This window comes from Dendrobates tinctorius, unplaced genomic scaffold (genome assembly GCF_039654945.1).
Source record: "Dendrobates tinctorius isolate UK_male_01 unplaced genomic scaffold, ASM3965494v1 ptg000152l, whole genome shotgun sequence".
NCBI lineage: Eukaryota > Metazoa > Chordata > Amphibia > Anura > Dendrobatidae > Dendrobates > Dendrobates tinctorius.
Window position 1 is genome coordinate 4,498,172 of NW_027361819.1, and position 27,928 is coordinate 4,526,099.

The 27,928-nt window shown below is 48.6% G+C and overlaps 1 protein-coding gene across 3 annotated transcripts; it reads left to right on the forward strand.

The window, feature by feature from the left end:
• LOC141050792 (uncharacterized) lies at positions 1-26,100 on the forward strand. 3 transcript variants are annotated; one of them, XM_073547447.1, is made up of 10 exons: positions 1-103; positions 5,002-5,229; positions 8,879-9,192; positions 10,207-10,245; positions 17,801-17,980; positions 18,379-18,555; positions 18,758-18,871; positions 19,296-19,475; positions 19,697-19,828; positions 25,407-26,100. In XM_073547447.1, exons 3-10 carry the CDS (start codon positions 8,907-8,909, stop codon positions 25,673-25,675), a joined length of 1,377 nt encoding a protein of 458 aa, XP_073403548.1. In that variant the 5' UTR covers positions 1-103; positions 5,002-5,229; positions 8,879-8,906; the 3' UTR covers positions 25,676-26,100. The 3 variants fall into 3 exon arrangements, with proteins under 3 accessions (XP_073403548.1, XP_073403550.1, XP_073403549.1); XM_073547449.1 differs by having other exon boundaries at positions 7-103; positions 19,697-19,810; XM_073547448.1 differs by lacking the exons at positions 1-103; positions 5,002-5,229 and adding an exon at positions 7,037-7,094.
• The last annotated feature ends 1,828 nt before the right edge of the window (positions 26,101-27,928 follow it).

Below are 27,928 nucleotides of genomic sequence, written 5' to 3' on the forward strand. Positions count from 1 at the left end.
ACTAAATTGTGGAAATAAATTGCCGATCGTCAGGAGCTTCTGTATCCAGGGATGATGGCACGGAGCAGTTATCATGCGGCTACGCAGCTCCTGAACTGACTGGGTGAGTGGTGGCTGCCGAGTGAGGGTGTTTTACCACTGGATATCTTATATTATATATCCTTTATTGCCCGTTCAATCCTATCGCTGAGCAGGATCTAATAAGTATATCATGTCGTCACGCAGCTCCCAGTTGTCACGCTGCTGCAATGCAAGTAGAAGCAAGCTCCACTAGATGGCAATAGAGTGGAGGGAGGACTGAACACAGCAACAGCAGACCACCTGCAGCGCAGCAGCGAGGCCACCACCAGTTGGCAGCAGAATAGTCAAACAAGCCAGGTCGATATTAGTTTGTAGCGCAGTACCAAAGGAATAAACAAGCACAGAGTCAGAAACAAGCCAAATGGGTCAGTACCGGTCAGGATCAGATATGCCAAAGACCAGAGACAAACACCAGGTCAGGGTCCAAGCCAAGTCAAAACCAGGGAGTCAAAACATGAAAAGGGAACACAGAGTCGGGACGGGAAGAGGGGAATAAACAGACACGGGTACAGTCAGCACAAGCGGCAGGACAAATCAGGGTTCGCAGAGTCAGCAACACATGTCGTAGGCAGAAACTATAACTGACACCGCCTGCAGGATGCAGCAGAGATGAATAGCCGATCTGACACCAGAACGAGGCAGAGAAAAGTTAACCCTTGGCATGATCAGACCGGGAAAGAGAGACAGGATACAAAACCCGGCCTGGATCATGACACTAGTGCTGATTATCAGCAGTTTTCTGGCACGGGGTCACATCACCTACAGGGATCGCTTCTGATACATTCTGGTTTCCTTTTAGTTGGGTCAAAGTTGTGAAAAGAGTTTTTTCAATACAGCAAAGCGAATTAAAAGTGAAAAATATTTTATTGTGATTTCAAAAAATAATAGCGTCGGCATAAAAAAAATTTACTGACGCATTTTCGGGTCTAACTGACTCTTAGTCGCAGATATAGTCAGCTAGACTTGAAATGCGTCAGTATATATTTTTTATGTCCATGCTACTATTTTATGAAGTCATAATAAATTATTTTTTTGCTTTTATTTCGCTTTTGCTGATTGAAAAAAACTCTTTTCTCTTTGAACAAAGCTGCCTGATACCTGACACGCTTCATCCGTGCGCAGTGGAGTGGACAGCCCAGGAGACCCGGCTGAACAACGCACATATATTGGATGGGGTGAGATGTATCGAAAAACTTTTTTTTATATGATTTCTTTTTAGTTTGGTTGCTTTGCAGCCCATCTTGTACATGGGACTGCTGGATATAGTAGAGCACAGTACTCCACCTTGTCCAGCCGCCGCATAGACAATGAATGCAGAGGAGGCCGAGTGTACACATTAATGCTCCATTCAAGACCGTCCATTCTCAGGGATTCAGGGGTTGCAGTTGCCCTGAGGCCCTGGAGCCTAAGGGGGCCCAATAAGTCCCAGATGTCACGATCCAGGGTGGATCTGACAGAGTAAATGGACAAAGTGAACTTTTGTTTCCTTTGGCTGTGTGCCAAAGTGAGTTGATTGCCCCCGGTGGCCATTAGAATTATTGCACTGTGGTGTCGTTTGTTCTAAGTTGCCCCGGTGGTGGTGAGCGGTATCGCACTTTAGTTTCTTTGGTTAAGTGCACGTAATTATAAAACAGGTGTGATGCTCTATAAAAGAGTGTCATGTGTGTTTGATCCCGGTTGGTGATAGTTAGTCATTCACAAGTAAGCCTGGGTGAAAGATGGAGCTGAACAAGAGTCCTGGGCAGCCGAGCCAGAGGGGACGAGTGGCAGCTATGGAGTCTGCAAGGAGTGCTGGCATGGATTGGTGGAGTTCATCGTTGGAGTCTGCAAGAAGGGCTGGCATGGCGTGGTGGAGTCACAGTTTATGGTGTTGGCAGAAAGTGCTTGCATGGCTTGGTGGAGTGGCGACTATGTTGAGAGTTGCACTCAGCATGCTGAACTTGGTTGCTGAAAGCTTGACTCAAGCATGCTGGACTTTTTGGCAGAAAAGTTGGACTCGAGCATGCTGGACTTTTTGGCAGAAGCTGGACTCATCTTTTGGTCTCTGTTTACTGGGCAGCTGCAACTGGTGGTGGACTCTGCTCCAAGGCTGCACTATGGTGATGGATCCAGTTGGAGGAGAAGATTCACGAGGGTGGTGGGGCTCTGTTGCGGGGAGCACAAGCAACAGAGCAAAAAGCTAAGTGGTGTCTCCCTGTATTGTCATTTTCCCTTATGTGTGTTTAGTGCAGTGGTGGGATTAGTTTCCGCACCGACCAATTCCCTAGTGATGGTTTAGGTGCAGGGCAAGTCAGGGTTTTAAGGTTCCTGTGCGTCGCCCAGTGCGGAACCGGCATAGGGATCGTTAGGAGTGCAGGGACGCTGGCTCAGGGGAGTGCAGGAGGTCTCCACGCCCCCGTTCCCTATCGCAGGGCCGCCATTGTTATTGTTACCCAGGTTTTCCCCTTATTGTATATATATGTGTAATATTGAAATTCGCCAGTTGGAGGCGGCGTATCCAGCTGCACGTTTTATTATTTAAATTCGCCCCGCTGGAGGCGGTGTATCCAGGGTCACGCGTGCCATCTAAATCCGCCCTGCTGGAGGCGCTGTGTCCAGCCACGTGTGACCATAACACCAGATCCCATATTTAAGACGAATACTATTAAAGACCTGTGATATTTTTTGGTCCGTTGTTGTCTTTTGCTCTGGGGCTTATAAGTTTCAGGTTACATGGGGTCCCTGCGATTAGCAAATTATCCCCCCTGTCCCATGGGTATGGGGTAACGCATTATCTTGGGAATAGCCCTTTACTGTGGCCTTATATGAACTTGTATGTAGTGATAATAGGGATTATAGGGATAATTTGGATATTTATGGGAACATTATGGGGACTTTCTGGGGTCGGATAATGACGAGGTTGTGGTCTCACTTTAAGCTGTATGGCTAACCATGGATGATGGGGTCTCATTCATTGTTATCCCAATGGTATAATGTTTCCCTCGGCTGAGTTTTATCATGAACCTCTCACACCAGTGATGACCGTGTACTGCGCTCAGCTCTCGCCCTCTCCCAATCTGTAACACTTCCCTGCTGGCCGGTGGAGCGGGCTGGTGAGTTGTGATGAGGGTCACAGAAAATGAAGCAGGTGCGGCTGTTATAGGCAAAAGACAGGATTCTTTCTACTGTGGTTTTAACAGTTGAACAACCAGAGCAGCCAGCAGCCCAATTCTGGAGCCTCCTCACATCGTGATGGCACATGACATCGGTTCTTCAGCTCATCCCACAGTGATACATATCCAGGACCCACAGGTCACTGCCTGACATTCCCAGCACTGCAGCCACAGCAGCTCCTCTCCAACAGCGCTCCGTCCCTCCCGAGTCTCTCTGTGTGGCTATGCCGCACTGTACAGCCCCATATGGGGGATTTCTACATTCAGCAGAAATTTTGGTGCCATTTTTACCCATTTCTTGTGTGAAAATGTAAAATCTTGGGTTAAAACAAAATTTTGATGGTAAAAAATATAATTATTTTTTTCTTTGTTGCCCAATGGCATACAATTCTGTGACACACCTGAGGTGTCAATATGATCACTGCACCCCTAGATTAATTTAATTCATTGAGAGGTGTAGTTTCTAAAATTGTGGTCTCTTATGGGGGTTCTGGCACCTCAGAGGCTCTGCCAATGTGACATGGCCCCCGCAATCAGTCCAGCAAAATATGGACTCCAACATGGCGCCTCTTCCCTTCTGAGCTTTGCACTGCGCCTCAAAAGTAGTTTTCAACCAACCTATTGGCTTTCGGCGTACTCATGAAATTGCACAACGAATTTTGGGGTCCATTTTCTCCTGCGATCCTTGTGAAAATCCAAAAAAATTGGGGCTAAAATAAATTTTTCTTGTGGGAATTTTTTTTTAAATTTTCATTGCTCTATGTTATACACTTCTGTGAAGCAGCCGGGGATTCAAAGTGCTCACCGTAAACTCCTTGAAGGGTCTAGCTTCCAAAATGGTGTTACCTGTGTGAGTTTTCCACAGCTGAGGCACATCAGGGGCTCTCCAAATGTGACATGGCGTCTGCTAATTATTCCAGAAAATTTGGTATTCAAAAAGTCAAATGGAGCTCCTTCCCTTCCAAGCCCTGCTGTGCGCACAAACAGTAGTTTTCCCCCCTAAATTTTGGGTATCAGTGTACCCAGGAAACATTACACAACAAATTGTATGGAGCAATTTCTCCTGTTACCCTTGTGAAAATTCAAAATTTGGGGCTAAAAAATATTTTTGTGGGGAAAATGTCATTTTCTTATTTTCACAGCTCAATATTATAAACTTCTGTGAAGCACCTGAGGGTTTAAGGTGCTCAATACACATCTCGATAAGTTCCCTGAAGGATCTAGTTTCCAAAATGGTGTCACTTGAGGGCGGTTTCCAATGTTTAGGCACATCAGGGGCTCTCCAAACATGACATGGCTTCCGCTAACTAATCTAACAAATTTTACATTTAAAAAGTCAAATGGAGCTCCTTCCCTTCTGAGTCCTGCTGTGCGCCAAAACAGTAGTTTCTCCCCACATACGGGGTATCGGCGTACTCAGGAGAAATTGCACAACAATTTTGTTTTACCAAATTTTGTTTTTTTTTCCCCCACAAATAAACGCAAGTCATATCGAATAAATGTTATCACTATCATGAAGTACAATACGTCACAAAAAATCAGTCTCAGAATCAGCGGGATCCGTGGAAGCTCCAGAGTTATGTTCTCATAAAGGGACAGTGCTCAGAATTGTAAAAATTGGCCCGGTCAGGAAGGTGAAAACAGGCTCCGGGGTGAAAGGGTTAATGGCTTTCCCCGCACTCAGCTATAGTGTCAGCATTGTAACACTATTCCAAAAATAGCTTTCAATCTACTGAGAACACAAAATGTTTCCTCTCTGTGTCCACAGTGTGAGGAGGGGATCTACAGCGCCCCCGATCATGAGATCACCGCCTGCGGGGAGGTGCAGGGTCCCCACCAGCTGCTGCTAATAAAGGGACAAGACAGAAGACACTTCTAGTATTTCTTGTTTTATGCTGTAGAAACCGCGCAGCCTCAGAAAGAATGAGGAAGTGTACGGAGCGGGAAAGTGAGAGACGACAGCCAGAGCAAGCAGCGGTGTTACATAGGACTGCAGGTGACATCTACTACATTATCTGTACTCAGAGAGCTATCACTGTGTTATCTGTGGTGTTACATAGGACTGCAGGTGACATCTACTACATTATCTGTACTCAGAGGGTTATCACTGTGCTATCTGTGGGGTTACATAGGACTGCAGGGGACATCTACTACTTTATCTGTACTCAGAGAGTTATCACTGTGTTATTTGTGGTGTTACATAGGACTGCAGGTGACATCTACTACATTATCTGTACTCAGAGGGTTATCACTGTGTTATCTGTGGTGTTACATAGGACTGCAGGTAGCATCTACTACATTATCTGTACTCAGAGAGCTATCACTGTGTTATCTGTGGTGTTACATAGGACTGCAGGTGACATCTACTACATTATCTGTACTCAGAGGGTTATCACTGTGTTATCTGTGGTGTTACATAGGACTGCAGGGGACATCTACTACTTTATCTGTACTCAGAGAGTTATCACTGTGTTATTTGTGGTGTTACATAGGACTGCAGGTGACATCTACTACATTATCTGTACTCAGAGAGTTATCACTGTGTTATCTGTGGTGTTACATAGGACTGCAGGTGACATCTACTACATTATCTGTACTCAGAGAGTTATCACTGTCATCTGTGGTGTTACATAGGACTGCAGGTGACATCTACTACATTATCTCTACTCAGAGGGTTATCACTGTGTTATCTGTGGTGTTACATCGGACTGCAGGGGACATCTACTACATTATCTGTACTCAGAGAGCTATCACTGTGTTATCTGTGGTTTTACATAGGACTGCAGGGGACATCTACTACATTATCTGTGCTCAGAGAGTTATCACTGTGTTATCTGTGGTGTTACATAGGACTGCAGGTGACATCTACTGCATTATCTGTACTCAGAGAGTTATCACTGTATTATCTGTGGTGTTACATAGGACTGCAGGTGACATCTACTGCATTATCTGTACTCAGAGAGTTATCACTGTATTGCCTGTGGTGTTACATAGGACTGCAGGTGACATCTACTGCATTATCTGTACTCAGAGAGTTATCACTGTATTATCTGTGGTGTTACATAGGACTGCAGGTGACATCTACTGCATTATCTGTACTCAGAGAGTTATCGCTCTGTTATCTGTGGTGTTACATAGGACTGCAGGTGACATCTACTACATTATCTGTACTCAGAGGGTTATCACTGTGTTATCTGTGGTGTTACATAGGACTGCAGGTGACATCTACTACATTATCTGTACTCAGAGAGTTATCACTGTCATCTGTGGTGTTACATAGGACTGCAGGTGACATCTACTACATTATCTCTACTCAGAGGGTTATCACTGTGTTATCTGTGGTGTTACATCGGACTGCAGGGGACATCTACATTATCTGTACTCAGAGAGCTATCACTGTGTTATCTGTGGTTTTACATAGGACTGCAGGGGACATCTACTACATTATCTGTGCTCAGAGAGTTATCACTGTGTTATCTGTGGTGTTCCATAGGACTGCAGGTGACATCTACTGCATTATCTGTACTCAGAGAGTTATCACTGTATTATCTGTGGTGTTACATAGGACTGCAGGTGACATCTACTGCATTATCTGTACTCAGAGAGTTATCACTGTATTGCCTGTGGTGTTACATAGGACTGCAGGTGACATCTACTGCATTATCTGTACTCAGAGAGTTATCACTGTATTATCTGTGGTGTTACATAGGACTGCAGGTGACATCTACTGCATTATCTGTACTCAGAGAGTTATCGCTCTGTTATCTGTGGTGTTACATAGGACTGCAGGGGACATCTACTACATTATCTGTACTCAGAGAGTTATCACTGTGTTATCTGTGGTGTTACATAGGACTGCAGGTGACATCTACTATATTATCTGTACTGAGTACTTTAACTATTGATACCTGTGAGATTCAAGAAGTTTCAAACATAGTGAGATTCTCAGGCCCAGATTTTACCACCTTGTGAACTTAAATTTCCACCAGACACATACAGGAGCTTCTCTCTAAATTAGAATATCATCAAAAAGTGAATTTATTTCAGTTCTTCAATACAGACAGTGACTCTCCTCTATTCTATAGAGTCATTACACACAGAGTGATCTATGTCAGGGGTTTATTCCTGGTAATGTTGATGATTATGACTTACAGCCAATGAAAACCCAAAAGTCATTATCTCAGTAAATTAGAATACTTTATAACACCAGTTTGAAAAATGATTGTAAAATCTGAAATGTCGTCCTACTGAAATGTATGATCAGTAAATGCCCTCAGTACTTGGTCGGGCTCCTTCTGCATCAATTACTGCATCAATGCGGCGTGGCCTGGAGGCGATCAGCCTGTGGCACTGCTGAGGGGTTATGGAAGCCCAGGTCGCTTTGATAGCAGCCTTCAGCTCGTCTGCATTGTTGGGTCTGGTGTCTCTCATCTTCCTCCTGACAATACTCTATAGATTCTCTATGGGGTTAAGGTCAGGCGAGTTTGCTGCCAATCAGCCCAGTGATACTGTTGTCTTTACATCAGGTATTGGTACTTTTGGCAGTGTGGACAGGGGCCAAGTCCTGCTGGAGAATGACATTCCCATCTCCATAAAGCTTGTCGGCAGAGGGAAGCATGAAGAGCTCTAACATGTCCTGGTAGACGGCTGCGCTGACTTTGGTCTTGATAAAACACAGTGGACCTCCACCAGCAGATGACATGGCTCCCCAAACCATCACTGATGGTGGAGGCTTCACACTAGACCTCCAGCAGCTTGGATTGTGGCCTCTCCACTCTTCCTCCAGACTCGGGGATCACTGACAACAGTCCGGTTCTTCTTCTCCTCGGCCCAGGTAAGACGCTTCTGGCGTTGTCTATTGGTCATGAGTGGCTGACACAAGGAATGTGACACTTGTAGCCCATGTCCTGGAGATGTCTGTGTGTGGTGTGAAGCAATGACTCCAGCAGCAGTCCACTCCTTGTGAATCTCCCCCACATTACTGAATGTCCTTTTCTTAACAATCCTTTCCAGGCTGCGGTTATCCCGGTGGCTTGTGCACCTTTTTCTACCACACTTTTTCCTTTCCCTTCCCATTAATATTCTTGGATACAGCGCTCTGTGATCAGCCGGCTTCTTTATCAATGACCTTTTCTGACTTCCCCTCCTTGTGGAGTGTGTCAGTGACTGCCTTCTGGACATCTGTCAGGTCAGCAGTCTTCCCCATGATTGTGGAGTGTGTCAGTGACTGCCTTCTGGACATCTGTCAGGTCAGCAGTCTTCCCCATGATTGTGGAGCTACTGGAACAGACTAAGGGACTTTTATAAACACTTAGGAGCCTTTACAGGGGTTTATTGGTAATTATTCTAATTTCCTGAGATAATTACTTTTGGGTTCTCATTGGCTGTAAGCCATAATCATCAACATTACTAGGAATAAACCCGTGACATAGATCCCTCTGTGTGTAATGACGCTATAGAATAGAGGAGATTCACGTCTTGTATTGAAGAACTGAAAGAAATTCACTTTTTGATGATATTGTAATTTAGTGAGAGCCACTTCTAACGCTTCCACGTTAGAGATCAGTGTTTTCTCCTCTCACTGAGATGTTTTTCTTTGGATTTCTCGATCCTTCAATAACTGAATGTTAATCTTTATTTGTAAGGGATTTCGGGATCTGTGATTCTACAACTATGGGTACAGAAACTTCAATTATCATAAAAATCCTGGGAAACCATCTGAATGAGTTGTCCAAGGCCCGTCTAGAAGACTTCATTGTGGCCCTCTGTGGTCTCCAGGCTCCTCGAGGATGCAACCAAATCCAGATAGACCGACTGAAAGGAAGAACTCCAATGGATGTGGCCGACATTATCATAAATTCCTACACGGTAAAACATGGGCCAGTGAAAGTCAGAGAAGCTCTGAGGAACATCAACGAAAATCAGATTCGGGTTGATCTAGAGAAAGATCTCCGAGGAGGTGAGCAGATTAATACATACATTGATTTTATGTGGTTAGTCATCTTACGCAGGAGTCTTCACTGGTCATACTGGTGACACAGAGGAGGGGACACTCGGAGAACCCTCCTCCTTCACATCGTCCATCCAGTGTAAAGTGCAGAAGATTTTGAGGTCCTTAAATCACTAAGTAATTCAGTGAGTAATGATTGACTGGAGGGAAGAATGGAGTTTACTTTTCCTCGTCTGACCACAAACACAATAGATAGCTGTTAGCCGAATGCTTCCTAGACAGGAACGTTCATACCAGCCAAGATCTCCTACAGTATACTCTCTATGTTATCTCCAGAAAAGAAAACGATTGGAAGCCAAAATCAGACATGATGGATGTTCTTTCCCTCAACACCACCTGTCGGGGCTGAGTTGGGAGGAGCACACACACACATCTTAGACCGTCGGCCGATCCCACTGATATGGACGAGCTTGGCTGACCTTAGTCTAACATGCATGGGAGGTCTATAGGCATATTTCCTAAAAGAGTGTCATTTACGCAAGAAATGCCCAAAATGGAAGTTAATGAAGCTGTTTTGGGTTCTCATGGGCAGGTCTCAAAATGAGTCCACGATCATGAGGAACTTAGTGCTATGACTGAAAATTTTACTGGAAATTTAAAGTTTCTTAGCATTTTTTTTTACACCTACTGTTCAATGCTTCCAACTATGAGAAATACATGCAATAGTTTATCAGTTTATTCTTCTGCCTATACCGATATCATCAGAGCTCGGACCCCGCTACATTGGGCTATTCGATAATATAGTTGACTTCATTTTAATAATTGAAGGGATTGTCCAGAAATTGATATCCACAGACCTCAATCAAACATGAGGACTCGGTGGAGGTACTCCGTGCTCCTCTTCAGATGTTTTACAATTTCTACATGAGCAGCTACTTTTCCTTTGCAGATCCGGTTGACTGGAGGTCCAACTGCTGGACCTCAACTTGTCAGTAACATGATGGGTTTCTTCTATCTTAACAGGTAAAAATGAAAAGAAAAACCCAAAAGAAGCTGAGCCTGGTGAGTGTTATATTAGAATGTTACTGTGGTCATTGGGGCCGACACTAGAAAGGTCCTAGAAGTGGTGAGCACCTGCCATGGTCTTTCGAGGTCGGTACTAAACTCTGGAGAAGTAGTCAATTATTATTATTATTTATTTATATAGCGCCATTAATTCCATGGTGCTGTACATGAGAAGGGGGGTAACATACAACGTTATAGATACCATTAACAGTAAACAAATTTACGATGACAGACTGGTACAGAGGGGAGGGGACCCTGTCCTTGTGGACTTACATTCTATGGGATAGTGGGGAAGAGACAGAAGGTTGGGGGTGCAGCAGCTCTGGTGGTTTTGAGGCGGTGGCTCAGGCAGTGGTGAGGCGGCAGAATGGTTATTGCAGGCTGTAAGCTTTCCTGAAAAGATGGGTTTTCAGGTTCCGTCTGAAGGATCCGAGGGTGGTGGATAATCGGACGTGTTGAGGAATGGCATTCCAGAGGATAGGGGATTTTCAGGAGAAGTCTTGTAGGCGGTTGTGTGAGGAATGAATAAGTGTGGAGGAGAGTAGGAGGTCTTGGGAGGACCGAAGATTACGTGAAGGAAGATATTGAGAGATTAGTTCAGAGATATAGGGAGGGGACAGGTTGTGGATGGCTTTGCAGGTCAGTGTTAGTAGTTTGAACTGGATTCGTTGGGGAATCGGGAGCCAGTGGAGGGATTTGCAGAGGGGAGAGATAGGGGAGTAGTGAGAAGAGAGGTGGATTAGTGGGGCAGCAGAGTTGAGGACAGACTGGAATGGTGCAAGATAGTTAGCAGGGAGGCCACAGAGGAGAGTGTTGTAGTAGTCAATGCGGGAGATGATGAGGGCATGTACAAGAGTTTTAGTAGATTGAGGGCTGAGGTAGGGACGGATTCTGGAAATATTTTTGAGTTGGAGGCGACAGGAGGTGGCAAGAGTTTGGACGTGTGGTTTGAAGGACAGGGCAGAGTCGAGAGTTACTCTGAGGCAGCGGATTTCAGGTGCTGGAGAGCGTGTGATGCCGTTCACCGTAATAGATAGATCGGGTAGGGAAGATACGCGAGATGGAGGAAAGATAATGAGTTCATAATGAGACAGATCAGGTTTGGCAGAAGTCAGAAATTAGCTACACTCTTCTCAGTACAAAGTTGGAGATGGCTCAGTAAAGGAGAAAGCTTTGGGTTGTCAGACTTCGATCACATCATCTATGAGTCTGTTATTAAACATTAAAAGAGAAGACTACGGCAAAGGTTCCCCCTAGGTATTGACCTTATGAGACTGTGGTGGGTGTTGTGAGTTCATTTTTCCCTTCACCATTGAGGTCTGATGAACTCCCTCCTCTAGTGAAGGAAGGTAGTGAGACTGATTACCAAACACCTGGGCAGCTAGATGATGACTGGGTGGCTGGAATTGAGGACTGGATATAAGGCTGCCGACGCCCTTCTTCCTGGCTGGTCATTTTCCTGCTGGATTCTTGGAGACCAGTCTGATTCCTGCATCTCAAAGCTAAGTTTTTCTGCTCTGCTTTGTACTCTTCAGTTTTGTTTTTGTTTTGCCTTGTTTTTTGGGAGTTCTGCCATCCCCGGCTGGGGGTGAGCTGAATTCCATTTTTGTCTCTGATCTGTTGATATTTTGCTCTGTCTTCAGAATATACCTGAGTGCTGATATAGTCTTTTGAAGCCTAGTGACTTCAGGGCCTGTTTTTCCTATCAGTCGGTTGGCTCATTTTGATAGGGTTTTTGCGGATGGCAGACAGCAGCTTTCCTATCCTGTCCTATGTAGTTAGCTTGGGCCCCATCATTTGCTCAACCTATCTTTCTATCTGTGTTAGTGTTTTCATCTTGCTTCACTGTCATTATATGTTGGGGGCTGCCTTTTGCTTTGGGGTCTGCTCTGGGGCAGTTTAGTTTTTCCCCTTTCTGTCTTTAGGCTATATAGTTCTCCGGCTGTGATCGAGGGGTCTAGGGCACCGTAGGAACCCCCCACGGCTACTGCTAGTTGTTGTGGATAGGTTCAGGGGTCTGCAATCCGATAGCTGCCAACCTCTCTGGTTTTTCTGGACTTAGCTGGTATTTTGTTTTTTCCTCCTTCGGTGACTCATCATAACAGAATCACCAGCCATACCGCAGATCCTAGGGTACTCAATAGCAGGAGAGAATTGTAAAAAAAAAAAGTGTCAGATTTTTTTTTTGTGTGCATATTTTTTCCTCTATATCTCTGAGGCCGTAGGGGGAATTTTTCTCTCCATGGAGATGAAGCAATTGTCTGATCGTGTGGAGCAGCTCGCTGCTGAAGTGCGGGGAATTTCCGCCTATCTTGCTCATTCACATGCTGCTGAACCAAAGATTCCTTCTCCTGATGTATTTTTGGGGGATCGGTCTAAATTCTAGAATTTCAAGAATAATTGTAAATTATTTTTTGCCTTGAATCCTAACTTGTCAGGGAGCTCCGCGCAGCAGGTTAAAATTGTCATCTCTTTGCTGCGCGGGGTCCCCAGGATTGGGCGTTTTCTTTGAAACCTGATGATCCTATTCTGAATAATGTGAACGCATTTTTTCAAGCCTTGGGGTTGTTGTATGATGAACCTAATGCCATTGATCAGGCTGAAAAGACCCTGTTGGCATTAAGCCAGGGTCGGGATTCGGCAGAGTTGTACTGTCAAAAATTCCGAAAGTGGGCGGTCCTTACTACCTGGAATGATGGTGCCTTGGCAGCCCTCTTTCGGAAGGGTTTGTCAGAAACTGTAAAAGATACTATGGTGGGATTTCCTGTTCCCTCTGGTCTTGACGATTCTATGTCATTAGCCATTCAGGTGGATCGGCGTTTACGTGAACGCAAAACTACACAAGAGATGTTACCACCTGTTGAACAAATGTCTGAACCTATGCAATGTGATAGAGTTTTGTCTAGGGCGCAACGTCAGGAGTTCAGAAGGCGTAATAAGCTGTGTTTTTTTTGTGGAGATGCCTCGCATATTATTTCTGTCTGCCCTAAACGAGAGAAACGTTGTGCAAACACGTTTTCTGTGGGTGGTGTTCAACCTAAGTTTCTTCTGGCAATTACTCTGATCTGCTCCCTGTCCACATTTTCCGCCAAGGCTTTTGTGGATTCAGGAGCAGCTCTGAACCTGATGGACTTGGATTTTGCTAAACGTTGTGGATTTCCTATGACACCTCTGCGGACGCCTATCCCTTTGAGAGGGATTGATGCTACTCCTTTGGCGAAGAATAAACCTCAGTTTTGGACCCAGGTGGTAATGCGGGTCGCCCCAGACCATCAAGAAAATTGCAGATTTTTGGTGTTGCATAATTTGCATGATACCATTGTTCTGGGGTTTCCCTGGTTGCAAATCCATAATCCAGTTCTGGATTGGAAATCTTTGTCTGTGGTGAGTTGGGGTTGTCGGTGTGCCCTTAGTGATGCTCCTGTTTTCTCCACCTTTCCTCAGTCGCATGATGTTCCTGACTATTTGGCTGACTTTTATGATATATTTAGTGAGAATGAGTCTGCGTCTTTGCCTCCTCATAGGAGTTATGACTGTGCTATTGAGCTGAACCCGGGGTGCAAATTCCCCAAGGGTCGGCTTTTCAATTTATCTGTACCCGAGCACGAGGCTATGCGGTCCTATATTAAGGAGGCGTTGGAGAAGGGTCATATTAGACCATCCTCTTCACCCTTAGGTGCTGGGTTTTTTTTCGTGGCTAAAAAGGATGGTTCATTAAGGCCTTGTATTGACTATCGTGCCCTCAACAAAATTACTATTAAATATCAGTATCCGTTACCCCTGATTTCTGATCTATTCTCCAGAGTTAAAGGTGCTTGCTGGTTTACCAAGCTTGACCTCAGGGGGGCGTATAATCTTATTCGCATTAAGCATGGGGATGAATGGAAGACGGCGTTTAATACTCCGGAGGGACATTTTGAGTACCTGGTGATGCCTTTTGGGCTCACTAATGCCCCTTCTGTCTTCCAGTGCTTCATGTACGATATATTCCGAGACTTTGTGGATAAATTTTTGATCATCTATCTGGATGATATTTTGATCTTCTCCAAGAATTGGGACTCTCATGTGGAACATGTTCGGACTGTGTTCCGGATTTTGAGGGAGAATTCCCTGTATGTCAAGGGATCTAAATGCCTTTTTGGGGTACAGAGGATTTCATTTTTGGGATTTATTTTGTCTCTGTCAACTATTGAAATGGACCCGGCCAAGGTACAGGCCATTTATGATTGGGTTCAGCCCACTTCTTTGAAGGCCCTCCAGAAGTTTTTGGGTTTTGCTCATTTTTATCGGAAATTTATAGCTAATTTTTCTGGTATTGCCAAGCCATTGACGGATTTGACTAGGAAGGGTGCTGATGTGCTGAATTGGTCTCCGGAGGCTGTTTCTTCCTTTCAGGAGCTGAAGCGAAGATTCACTTCTGCTCTGGTTTTGCGGCAACCTGATGTCTCACTCCCGTTTCTGGTGGAGGTGGACGCTTCTGAGATTGGTGCAGGAGCGGTGTTGTCCCAAAAAGATCCTGGGACATCTAAAATGAATCCTTGTGCTTTCTTTTCCCGAAAGTTCTCCCCATCCGAACATAACTATGATGTGGGGAATCGGGAACTGTTGGCCATGAAATGGGCATTTGAGGAGTGGAGACATTGGTTGGAGGGAGCCAAACACCAAGTCGTGGTCCTTACTGACCACAAGAATTTGATTTACCTGGAGTCGGCCAAGCGCTTGAATCCTAGACAGGCTAGGTGGGCCTTGTTTTTCACACGTTTTGATTTTGTGGTCTCTTTTCTTCCGGGCACTAAGAATGTCAAGGCAGATGCCCTCTCTAGGAGTTTCCTTGCTGATTCTCCTGTTGTGACTAAGCCTGCTACCATCTTAGGCGAGGGGGTAGTTCTTTCTGCCATCTCGCCCGATTTGAGACGTGCTCTGGAAGAGTTTCAGGAGGACAAACCTGAGCGTTGTCCCAGTGGAAAGTTGTATGTTCCTGACCAGTGGAGGAAGAGAGTGATGTCTGAAGTTCATTGCTCTGCATTGGCTGGTCATCCAGGTATTTTTGGTACTAGAGATCTGGTGAGTCGATCTTTTTGGTGGCCCGCCTTGTCTCGTGATGTCAGGAATTTTGTGCAGTCCTGTGGGAGTTGCTCCCGGTCCTAACCTTGTTCTCGCTCTAGTGGCTTGTTGATGCCTTTGCCGGTGCCCAGGAGGCCATGGACCCATATTTCAATGGATTTTATCTCTGATATGCCTGTCTCTCAGAGAATGACTGTTATTTGGGTGATTTGTGATAGATTCTCTAAGATGGTCCATCTTGTACCACTCCCTAAGTTGCCATCTTCCTCTGAGTTGGTGCCCTTGTTTTTGCAACAGGTGGTTCGCTTGCACGGGATTCCTGAGAACATTGTATCTGACAGAGGAGTTCAGTTTGTGTCTAGATTTTGGAGGACTTTCTGTTCCAAGCTGGGAATTCAGTTGTCCTTCTCCTCTGCGTTTCACCCTCAGACCAATGGGCAGACGGAGAGAACAAACCAGACTTTGGAGTCGTATTTGAGATGTTTTATTTCTGCCGATCAGGATGATTGGGTTTCATTTTTGCCCTTGGCCGAATTTGCTTTAAATAATAGAGCTAGTTCTGCCACTTTGATGTCACCTTTTTTTTGTAACTTTGGTTTTCACCCTCGATTTTCTTCAGGGCAGGTGGAGCCTTCTGCCTGCCCAGGTGTTGACACTGTGGTGGAGAGAATGCACCAGATCTGGGACCAAGTAGTGGATAAGTTGTCTCTCTCCCAGGAATAGGCCCAGCGGTTTTCCAACCGGCGTAGGACTGTTGGTCCCCAGTTTAAGGTGGGTGATATGGTTTGGTTGTCATCAAAAAATATCGCTATGAAGGTGGCTTCTCCTAAGTTTAAGCCTAGATTTATTGGACCTTACAAGATTTTGGAGATTATTAATCCGGTCTCTTTTCGGTTGGCTCTTCCTGTCACATTTAAAATTCATAAGGTGTTTCATAAGTCCTTGTTGAAGAGGTTTGTTGAACCAGTAGTTCCTGTGGTGGCACCTCCTGACCCTATATTGGTTGAAGGTAACATGGAATATGAGGTAGAGAAGATACTGGATTCCCGTCTGGCTAGATGGAGACTCCAGTATTTGGTTAAGTGGAAGGGTTATGGTCAGGAGGATAATTCCTGGGTCTCTGCCTCTGATATTCATGCCGAAAGATTGGTGCATGCCTTTCATCGGGCTCACCCGGATCACCCTGGTGGCATGGATGAGGGTTCGGTGACCCCTCCTCAAGGGGGAGGTACTGTTGTGAGTTCATTTTTCCCTTCACCATTGAGGTCTGATGAACTCCCTCCTCTAGTGAAGGAAGGTAGTGAGACTGATTACCAAACACCTGGGCAGCTAGATGATGACTGGGTGGCTGGAATTGAGGACTGGATATAAAGCTGCCGACGCCCTTCTTCCTGGCTCGTGATTTTCCTGCTGGATTCTTGGAGACCAGTCTGATTCCTGCATCTCAAAGCTAAGTTTTTCTGCTCTGCTTTGTACTCTTCAGTTTTGTTTTTGTTTTGCCTTGTTTTTTGGGAGTTCTGCCATCCCCGGCCGGGGGTGAGCTGAATTCCATTTTTGTCTCTGATCTGTTGATATTTTGCTCTGTCTTCAGAATATACCTGAGTGCTGATATAGTCTTTTGAAGCCTAGCGACTTCAGGGCCCGTTTTTCCTATCAGTCGGTTGGCTCATTTTGATAGGGTTTTTGCGGATGGCAGACAGCAGCTTTCCTATCCTGTCCTATGTAGTTAGCTTGGGCCCCATCATTTGCTCAACCTATCTTTCTATCTGTGTTAGTGTTTTCATCTTGCTTCACCGTCATTATATGTTGGGGGCTGCCTTTTGCTTTGGGGTCTGCTCTGGGGCAGTTTAGTTTTTCCCCTTTCTGTCTTTAGGCTATATAGTTCTCCGGCTGTGATCGAGGGGTCTAGGGCACCGTAGGAATCCCCCACGGCTACTGCTAGTTGTTGTGGATAGGTTCAGGGGTCTGCAATCCGATAGCTGCCAACCTCTCTGGTTTTTCTGGACTTAGCTGGTATTTTGTTTTTTCCTCCTTCGGTGACTCATCATAACAGGTGGGGCTGGTAACAGTGGTCTCCTGAAGGAGGGTGGACCAAGACATTGGCAGATCTCCTCTTTTTACTAAATACCAGTGATCTTACTGAAAAATGCACTAGAGCAAACCAGGTCATATGAAGGACAGAAATCATAAAAACAGACCGATATCTGACATAAATGATAAGAAATTTGCTTCGGCATAGGAGGTGACTCCTCCACCACTAAGCCTTATTTACTTATAAGAAACGGCAAAAGTAAAGAAAGAATCACAAAAAGGAGCAATTTCTTAGGCCAATACAAAATTTGCTAAAGTTTTACAATGTTTGCCCAATTTATATCTCAAGTCGTCTAATAGCTGTCCCCAATATATCTCACAGACGCTCATGGCTTCTTCATCATTCTTCCACCTATGAAATTTCTTTCGCATCTTTCTTTTTGTTTCATGTATGAAGCTCCTCGGACGAGCGGCGGTCGGGTCAGTGCCGAGGAGCCGGAGAAGATCATAAAAGCCGGGTATAGACCTAAGATGACTGTGCCCGTACAACCCACGGGGGCCGATACAGAATGTGAACCGGGGACAAGCCAACAAACTGAAGAAATCAAGCCCAAAAGAGGAAGGAAACCAAAAACTGGTAAACAGCTGTGGAGCGTTGGGTGGTGTAGAGAAGCATAAGGTGGTATTGGATGGTGTCTATCAGCAAATTTCATATTATGGAAATTTGGTTCTGTCCTTAATTTAAAAGCATTCCCCCGGTGTGACCTCTTCTGCTGGACGATGGCGGCCACATAACTGTGGATGACAGTGTTATTCATGGAGTCATGAGCAGGTTACACCTACGTAATTAATACCAATAAAAAGTGGAAAAAAATTCCAAACCATATCTCCAATGTTTTTCATTTTATTCGTTCATCTAAATTTTGGCCAAGTTACATAACAGTTGTCCCCCAATAGATCCCACTCACATTCGGGACGTCTCGGTCATTCTTTATGTTACATTTTGTGCTTATTTTTCCTGTTTCATGTATGAAGCTCCACGGACGAGCGGTGGACGGGTCAGTGCCGAGGAGCCGGAGAACATCACCGGAGCAGGAGATAGTCCTAAGCCGGCCATGACCATACAAACCACGGGGACCGATACAGGATGTGAATCGGGGACACAACCTGGTGAAGAAATCAAACCTAAAAGAGGAAGGAAACCAAAAACTGGTAAATGGCTGAGTAGCATCGGGTGGTACTGAATGATATTCTATTGTATAGGAGGAGTGTTATTGAGTAAAGTTCACATTTTGGAAGAGTCTATTAGCGTTCCCCAGATGTGACCTCTTCTGCTGGACGATCGCAGCCACATAACAGCAGATGACAATGTTACTCATGGAGTCATAAGTCGGTTACACTTATGTCTGTGCAGAGCCAAAAACCATGGAGAAGACACCTATGAAAGAGCAAACCTCCGGTGGAGCCGAGGGTGGCAAACGAGCGAGAGAGGAGGCAAGAGAGGAAGATGAGAAACCAAAAAGAGCAAGTAAGCCTCCAACGAGCGGTCAGAGATGTATGGAGAGGACAGAGATCATGTGTGGGGAAGCAGGAGGGCGGCAGCACAGGAGTAACGAGGGAAGAGGTGGAACCTGTGCTGAAGATTGGGGGGCACAAGAGTGTTAGGTGGGAGGCTGCGGAGGAGGATAATGCAGCAGTCTATTGATGAGTCTCGTGGGGGTGTAAATTAGATTCTGGCAGGACGATGGAATAAAAAATAGAATTTTGTTTTACTATCCATATTCTCCAATGTTTTCCATTTTACTCTTTCACAAAAATTTTGGCCAAGTTACATAACAGTTGTCCCCCAGTAGATAACAGTTGTCGTCCAGTAGATCCCACTCACATTCGGGACGTCTCGGCCATTCTTTATGTTACATTTAGTGCTTATTTTTCCTGTTTCATGTATGAAGCTCCGCGGACGAGCGGTGGACGGGTCAGTGCCGAGGAGCTGGAGAAGATCACAGGAGCGGGAGAAAGTCCTAAGCCGGCCGTGACCGTACAACCCAAGGGGGCCTATACAGAATGTGAACCGGGGACAAGCCAACAAACTGAAGAAATCAAGCCCAAAAGAGGAAGGAAACCAAAAACTGGTAAATGGCCGAGTAGCATCGGGTGGTACTGAATGATATTCTATTAGATGGAGGAGTGTTATTGAGTAAAGCTCACATTTTGGAAGTTTGGTTACCGTATATTCTTCGTCTATTAGCGTTCCCCAGATGTGACCTCTTCTGCTGGACAATCGCGGCCACATAACGGCAGATGACAATGTTACTCATTGAGTCATGAGCAGGCTATACTTATGTCTGTGCAGAGCCAAAAACCACGGAGAAGTCACCTGTGAAAGCGCAGACCTCCGGTGGAGCCGCGGGCGGCAAACGAGCGAGAAAGGAGCCGAGAGAGGAAGATGAGAAACCAAAAACAGCAAGTAAGCCTCCGACAAGTGGTAAGGGATTTATCGGATTTGTGACCAGTCTGCTGAAAAATCACCTATTATTGAAATCAGGCTACAAATTTTTGCCAATGTTTTTTTTTTCCTATATCATAAACTTTATTAAAAAAAAACCCCTAAATTTAGCAATTTTCTCGCTGGCCACCTGGGTTATTTTAGACCCATACTTCATGCTCAGAAGAGTTTTCAGCAGACTCCTTATCATCAGGGGCAGGTTTCCAAAGTCCAAAGACTGACTATCTCTATACACAGCTAATAACACAGGATCCACCAATCATAGTAAGCGACGTCACAGCTCGCCTGCTCCTCCTCCCTTCACATTGACCTCTGCACCCGCTCATCAGATGCTACAATACAAAAGATAGAATCACAGTCTGTTCATTGCTGCTAATGTTCATGTTGTATTCTGAAAACATACGAGGGTAACGTCTAAAAAATTCCCATAGGTAGGTGTGAAAATTGCAGGATTTTTATTTTTTATATTTAATACAGATTGTGATATAGAAAATAAAACACCGTCAAGAATTAAAAAAAAAACACGTTTAATTCAAAAACCTGATTTATACAGTGGGTAATTTTCTGATGGCAGCTTCCCTTCAAGGGGGTGTCCAAGAATTGTTGTCTTTACTAAAAAGGCTTGCCTGGGGTAAAAATGACCAACTGATCCTTACTGTTTACTGACAGGCTGCTGCGGTGATGTCACTACTACAGCACATGTCACCGCTGCAGCCTGTCAGCGAACACCGGGGCAGTGGAGGAGAGACAGCACTGGGGTAGCGGAGGAGAGCAGGCACTGGGGCAGCAAAGGAGCGCTGGCAGCGGGCGAGAGTCGGCACTGGGGCAGCGGAGGAGCGCTGGCAGCGGGGGAGAGTCGGCACTGCGGCAGCGGAGGAGCGCTGGCAGCGGGGGAGAGTCAGCACTGGGGCAGCAGAGGAGCGCTGGCAGTGGGGGAGAGTCGGCACTGGGGCAGCGGGGGAGAGTCGGCACTGCGGCAGCGGAGGAGCGCTGGCAGCGGGGAAGAGTCAGCACTGGGGCAGCAGAGGAGTGCTGGCAGTGGGGGAGAGTCGGCACTGGGGCAGCGGAGGAGCGCTGGCAGCGGGGGAGAGTCGGCACTGCGGCAGCGGAGGAGCGCTGGCAGCGGGGGAGAGTCAGCACTGGGGCAGCAGAGGAGCGCTGGCAGTGGGGGAGAGTCGGCACTGCGGCAGCGGAGGAGCGCCTACAGTGGGGGAGAGTCAGCACTGGGGCAGCAGAGGAGCGCTGGCAGTGGGGGAGAGTCGGCACTGGGTTAGCGGAGGAGCGCTGGCAGCGGGGGAGAGTCGACACTGGGGTAGTGGAGGAACGCTGGCAGTGGGGGAGAGTCGGCACTGGGGCAGCGGAGGAACGCTGGAAGCGGGGGAGAGTCGGCACTGGGGCAGCGGAGGAGTGCTAGCAACAAGGGAGAGCCAATACTGGGGCAGCGAAGGAGCGCTTCCAGTGGGAGAGATTCGCAGTGGGGCAGTGGAGGAATGCTGGCAGTGGGAGAGAGTCTGCACTGGGGCAGCGGAGGAGCGCTGCCAGTGGGCGAGAGTCGGCACTGGAGCAGCGGAGGAACGCTGGCAGTGGGGGAGAGTCGGCACTGGGGCAGCGGAGGAACGCTGGCAGTGGGGGAGAGTCGGCACTGGGGCAGCAGAGGAGCGCTGGCAGTGGGGGAGAGTCGGCACTGGGGCAGCAGAGGAGCGCTGGCAGCGGGGGAGAGTCGGCACTGGGGCAGCAGAGGAGTGCTGGCAGTGGGGGAGAGTCGGCACTGGGGCAGCGGAGGAGCGCTGGCAGCGGGGGAGAGTCGGCACTGCGGCAGCGGAGGAGCGCTGGCAGCGGGGGAGAGTCAGCACTGGGGCAGCAGAGGAGCGCTGGCAGTGGGGGAGAGTCGGCACTGCGGCAGCGGAGGAGCGCCTACAGTGGGGGAGAGTCAGCACTGGGGCAGCAGAGGAGCGCTGGCAGTGGGGGAGAGTCGGCACTGGGTCAGCGGAGGAGCGCTGGCAGCGGGGGAGAGTCGACACTGGGGTAGTGGAGGAACGCTGGCAGTGGGGGAGAGTCGGCACTGGGGCAGCGGAGGAACGCTGGAAGCGGGGGAGAGTCGGCACTGGGGCAGCGGAGGAGTGCTAGCAACAAGGGAGAGCCAATACTGGGGCAGCGAAGGAGCGCTTCCAGTGGGAGAGATTCGCAGTGGGGCAGTGGAGGAATGCTGGCAGTGGGAGAGAGTCTGCACTGGGGCAGCGGAGGAGCGCTGCCAGTGGGCGAGAGTCGGCACTGGAGCAGCGGAGGAACGCTGGCAGTGGGGGAGAGTCGGCACTGGGGCAGCAGAGGAGCGCTGGCAGCGGGGGAGAGTCGGCACTGGGGCAGCAGAGGAGCGCTGGCAGCGGGGGAGAGTCGGCACTGGGGCAGCAGAGTAGTGCTGGCAGCTGGGGAGAGTTGGCACTGGGGCAGCAGAGGAGCGCTGGCAGTGGGGGAGAGTCGGCACTGGGGCAGCAGAGGAGCGCTGGCAGCGGGGGAGAGTCGACACTGGGGCAGCAGAGTAGTGCTGGCAGCGGGGGAGAGTCGGCACTGGGGCAGTGGAGGAGCACTGGCAGTGGGGGAGAGTCAGCACTGGGGCAGCGGAGGAGCGCTGTCAGTGGGGGAGAGTCGGCACTGGGTCAGCGGAGGAGCGCTGGCAGTGGGGGAGAGTCAGCACTGGGGCAGCGGAGGAGCGCTGGCAGTGGGGGAGAGTCGGCACTGGGTCAGCGGAGGAGCGCTGGCAGTGGCGGAGAGTCGGCACTGGGGCAGAGGAGGAGCGCTGGCAGTGGGGGAGAGTCAGCACTGGGGCAGTGGAGGAGCGCTGGCAGTGGGGGAGAGTCGGCACTGGGTCAGCGGAGGAGCGCTGGCAGTGGGGCAGAGTCGGCACTGGGGCAGCGGAGGAGCGCTGGCAGCGGGAGAGAGTCGACACTGGGGTAGTGGAGGAACGCTGGCAGTGGGGGAGAGTCGGCACTGGGGCAGCGGAGGAACGCTGGAAGTGGGGGAGAGTCGGCACTGGGGCAGCGGAGGAGTGCTAGCAACAAGGGAGAGCCAATACTGGGGCAGCGAAGGAGCGCTCCCAGCGGGAGAGATTCGCAGTGGGGCAGTGGAGGAATGCTGGCAGCGGGAGAGAGTCTGCACTGGGGCAGCAGAGGAGCGCTGGCAGCGGGGGAGAGTCGACACTGGGGCAGCAGAGTAGTGCTGGCAGCGGGGGAGAGTCGGCACTGGGGCAGTGGAGGAGCACTGGCAGTGGGGGAGAGTCAGCACTGGGGCAGCGGAGGAGCGCTGTCAGTGGGGGAGAGTCGGCACTGGGTCAGCGGAGGAGCGCTGGCAGTGGGGGAGAGTCAGCACTGGGGCAGCGGAGGAGCGCTGGCAGTGGGGGAGAGTCGGCACTGGGTCAGCGGAGGAGCGCTGGCAGTGGCGGAGAGTCGGCACTGGGGCAGAGGAGGAGCGCTGGCAGTGGGGGAGAGTCAGCACTGGGGCAGTGGAGGAGCGCTGGCAGTGGGGGAGAGTCGGCACTGGGTCAGCGGAGGAGCGCTGGCAGTGGGGCAGAGTCGGCACTGGGGCAGCGGAGGAGCGCTGGCAGCGGGAGAGAGTCGACACTGGGGTAGTGGAGGAACGCTGGCAGTGGGGGAGAGTCGGCACTGGGGCAGCGGAGGAACGCTGGAAGTGGGGGAGAGTCGGCACTGGGGCAGCGGAGGAGTGCTAGCAACAAGGGAGAGCCAATACTGGGGCAGCGAAGGAGCGCTCCCAGCGGGAGAGATTCGCAGTGGGGCAGTGGAGGAATGCTGGCAGCGGGAGAGAGTCTGCACTGGGGCAGCGGAGGAGCGCTGGCAGCGGGCGAGAGTCGGCACTGGGGCAGCGGAGGAACGCTGGCAGTGGGGGAGAGTCGACACTGGGGCAGCAGAGGAGCGCTGGCAGCGGGGGAGAGTCGGCACTGGGGCAGCAGAGGAGCGCTGGCAGCGGGGGAGAGTCGGCACTGGGGCAGCAGAGTAGTGCTGGCAGCTGGGGAGAGTTGGCACTGGGGCAGCAGAGGAGCGCTGGCAGTGGGGGAGAGTCGGCACTGGGGCAGCAGAGGAGCGCTGGCAGCGGGGGAGAGTCGACACTGGGGCAGCAGAGTAGTGCTGGCAGCGGGGGAGAGTCGGCACTGGGGCAGTGGAGGAGCACTGGCAGTGGGGGAGAGTCAGCACTGGGGCAGCGGAGGAGCGCTGTCAGTGGGGGAGAGTCGGCACTGGGTCAGCGGAGGAGCGCTGGCAGTGGGGGAGAGTCAGCACTGGGGCAGCGGAGGAGCGCTGGCAGTGGGGGAGAGTCGGCACTGGGTCAGCGGAGGAGCGCTGGCAGTGGCGGAGAGTCGGCACTGGGGCAGAGGAGGAGCGCTGGCAGTGGGGGAGAGTCAGCACTGGGGCAGTGGAGGAGCGCTGGCAGTGGGGCAGAGTCGGCACTGGGGCAGCGGAGGAGCGCTGGCAGCGGGAGAGAGTCGACACTGGGGTAGTGGAGGAACGCTGGCAGTGGGGGAGAGTCGGCACTGGGGCAGCGGAGGAACGCTGGAAGTGGGGGAGAGTCGGCACTGGGGCAGCGGAGGAGTGCTAGCAACAAGGGAGAGCCAATACTGGGGCAGCGAAGGAGCGCTCCCAGCGGGAGAGATTCGCAGTGGGGCAGTGGAGGAATGCTGGCAGCGGGAGAGAGTCTGCACTGGGGCAGCGGAGGAGCGCTGGCAGCGGGCGAGAGTCGGCACTGGGGCAGCGGAGGAACGCTGGCAGTGGGGGAGAGTCGACACTGGGGCAGCAGAGGAGCGCTGGCAGCGGGGGAGAGACGGCACTGGGGCAGTGGAGGAGCGCTGGCAGTGGGGGAGAGACGGCATTGGGGCAACGGAGGAGCGCTGGCAGTGGGGGAGAGTCGGCACTGGGGCAGTGGAGTAGTGCTGGCAGCGGGTGAGAGTCAGCACTGGGGCAGTGGAGGAGTGCTGGCAGTGGGGGAGAGTCGGCACTGGGGCAGCGGAGGAGCGCTGGCAGTGGGGGAGAGTCGGCACTGGGGCAGTGGATGGGGGCTGGCAGCGAGGGAGAGCCAACACTGGGGAAGCGAGGAGAGTAAACACAGAAGAATCTTCTGCAGAGTCTGGGATTTAATATCAAATGTAGCTTATAGATTTGACTTAACGCACATGTGAGATATTTCCACAGGATATACCCTACATGTATGATGGTTCCATGGCTGGGATCCACATCTGCCTTTGAGAACATTGTAGACAGTAGGGTAGAAGATGCGCATGCGCAGCTTTTTTCATTCATTGTCGGGATTCCTCCCATACAGATGAATAGTGAGAGTGCTGGAAATGCAGCCGTCCCATCACTAGAGAGCACGAGACCGGGCCCCGCAGGTCCCGGAGGTGGCTGTGCCATTTATAACATGTCCTTTGGATGTGCCTCGGTGCCTGAACACACTTGAGTCCATAGTTGGGTTTTATAGATGCAGCTCTTATGAAATACCTTAAAAAATTCTTCATCAGCTCTTTTTTTTGTGATGACATTTTCTTTACTTTCCACAGATAAGAATAATTTTGTGAATGAAAATCGAAACAACCTAATAAAGTTAATCACACAAGTGGATCCAGTTCTGGATGATCTTCTGGAGGAAGGATTACTGACGCAGGAGCAATACGACAGCATCTGGAAAAAAGGCAGCAGTCAGGAGAGGATGAGACTACTGCTCGATTCTGTGGATCACGACGAGAACGATAAGTTCCTGCCCATTTTGGAGAAGCATTATCCCTCCGTCATTAAGACTCTGAAAAAAAAATTCAACTTGGAAAAGTAGTCGGCAGCTAAATAAAGTCGCAGGAGACCTGGCTGTAAGTCATCATGTACTTACCACGGGCTGCGGCTTCAGAGAACATCTACATCTTCAAAGGATTTATCACACAAAATCTAGAAGGAAAATTCAAGATTTTCTAGAAGTCATTGGAAAGTCGCCATCGTGACCACTATAGATCCAACCCAAAAGCAAATCTTTTTAACTCCGAATTTTGACCACATGGATCATTGGTTTGATAAAAGATCTAACTGGCCGGAATGTTCCCGGTTATGCAACTTGTTCCAAATTCTAAGAAATTCCACTTCCACTGAAGAAGAATTTGTCACAATTTATTTTCTTCTTTAATAATTGAAAAATATTTTATTATGGGTTTTTTTTTTTAATAAAACAGTGGTTGGGAACATGGTTCTTAAAAAAAAAAAAGAGTATTTGATGTTGAGTTTGTTATTTTGCTCATTGATGTCATTAAGGTCACGGCGCGTCGGGGTGAAAGCCGCGCAACTTCATTTCTTTTCACCAAAAACGTTTGACAAAAATCAGAGAATGATAGATTTTCTTTTTTACAGCAGAGAACCATAATTGTGCGAGGAAATAGCGAGTTTATTGAGAGTAAACACAGAAGAATCCTCGGACGGGCTGAGTCTGGGATCTAATATCAACTTTGTCTTGAACATTTTACTAAAAGCAGTTGCCCTTTCAAATACATTTAATATATTTCTGTTGTGAACACTCTTTACCTGACTTCTGAGTTTGGGCTCCCTCTGGTGGTTGCTGCGGGTAATGGAGCTGGTCGGGTTGACAGAAGTAAATCACCTGAAGACGATGAGTGGAAGTCAGGTGTTACAGACTGGGAAGATTTAAGTGAGCAAGCTTCCTTTAGTTGCTGCTGGTGATTTGGCTTTCTTCCTGTGCATCTTGAAGTCTGCTTGTCCCCTGCTTGGTCCTGCATCGTTAAGTTATTTGTTTGCTGGAATCTTTTGCATTTGATCCAGTTTTGCCTTTCTCTGCTTTCTGCTTTGCTGTGTGGGTTCAGCATTGTTCCCTGCTGGGACCGGTGCTGGCCCCGTTCCACATGCCACAGCTTATGTCTGTCTGTTCAGTATTGTTAGTCCCCTGTTATATCAGTGTCTTTTGTTTTGCTTCCAGTTCACACCAGAATTCTGATCTAGTGGGGGAGAGGTCGTGTGGGCTCAGTATTTTTTGTATATCAGATGTGTTGGATTTTTTAGGGTTTTTTGCGTGATTGCAGACAGTATCCTTTCCTGTCCTGTTCTATCTAGACAGTCTGTGCCCCATTATTTGCTTACTCTATTTTCTGCCTGTGTTTGTGCCTCATCTTGTCTCACCGGCAATATATGTTTGGGGGCTATCTATTCCTTTGGGATTCTACTCTGGGGCAGTTTAGCTTACCCCTTTCTTGCTTTGGGCTTAGTTAACTCTTTGGCTGTGCCAAGGCGTCTAGGGCATCGTAGGTATGCCCCACGGCTAATTCTAGTTGTGTTGTTAGGTTTAGGGGTCTGCAATCTGCTAAGTTACCAACCTTTCTGGTTTTCTGGTTGCCTAGCTTATTTCCCGGCTATCCTCCTTGGTGACCTAATCATAACATATTTCCACAGGAGATGCCATAAATGTATGATGTGATCAACATCTGCCTTCAAGAACAATGTTGACAGTAGAGAAGAAGCTGCGCATGCGCAGCTTTCTTCATTCATTGTCCGGTGTCCTCCAATATAGATGAACAGAGAGAGCCAGGCACGGGCAGCCAACTCATCACTAAAGAGCACGTGACTGGGCCCCGCGGGTCCCGGAGGTGGATGTGCCATTTATAACATGTCCTTTGGATGTGCCGGTTTAGGACCTCTACAGTGCAGGACAAAGATGGTTACGACAATTCCTGGCTTCTCTTTTTCCAGTGCTATAAAGATAAGTAGCCAACTAATACAATAATATAAATGAAGTTACTCTATAATCAGAGTTTAAGGAGATGGAATATTCAGTGGCCTGTGAAAGTATTCACCCCCTTGGTTATTTACCTATTTTATTACATTTCAACCTGTGTGTAAATATTTTTATAAGCCGATTTGTGTGTGATGCATCAGCACTAAATAATCTAAGTTGGTGAAGTGAGAAAAATATAGACATAAATGAAATGTATGAGCTCAAATAACTAAAAATTGGCATGTGCATATGTATTCACCCCTTTTGCTACGATGCCCCTAAAAATTTCTGGTGCAAGCAATTCCCTTCATAAGTCCC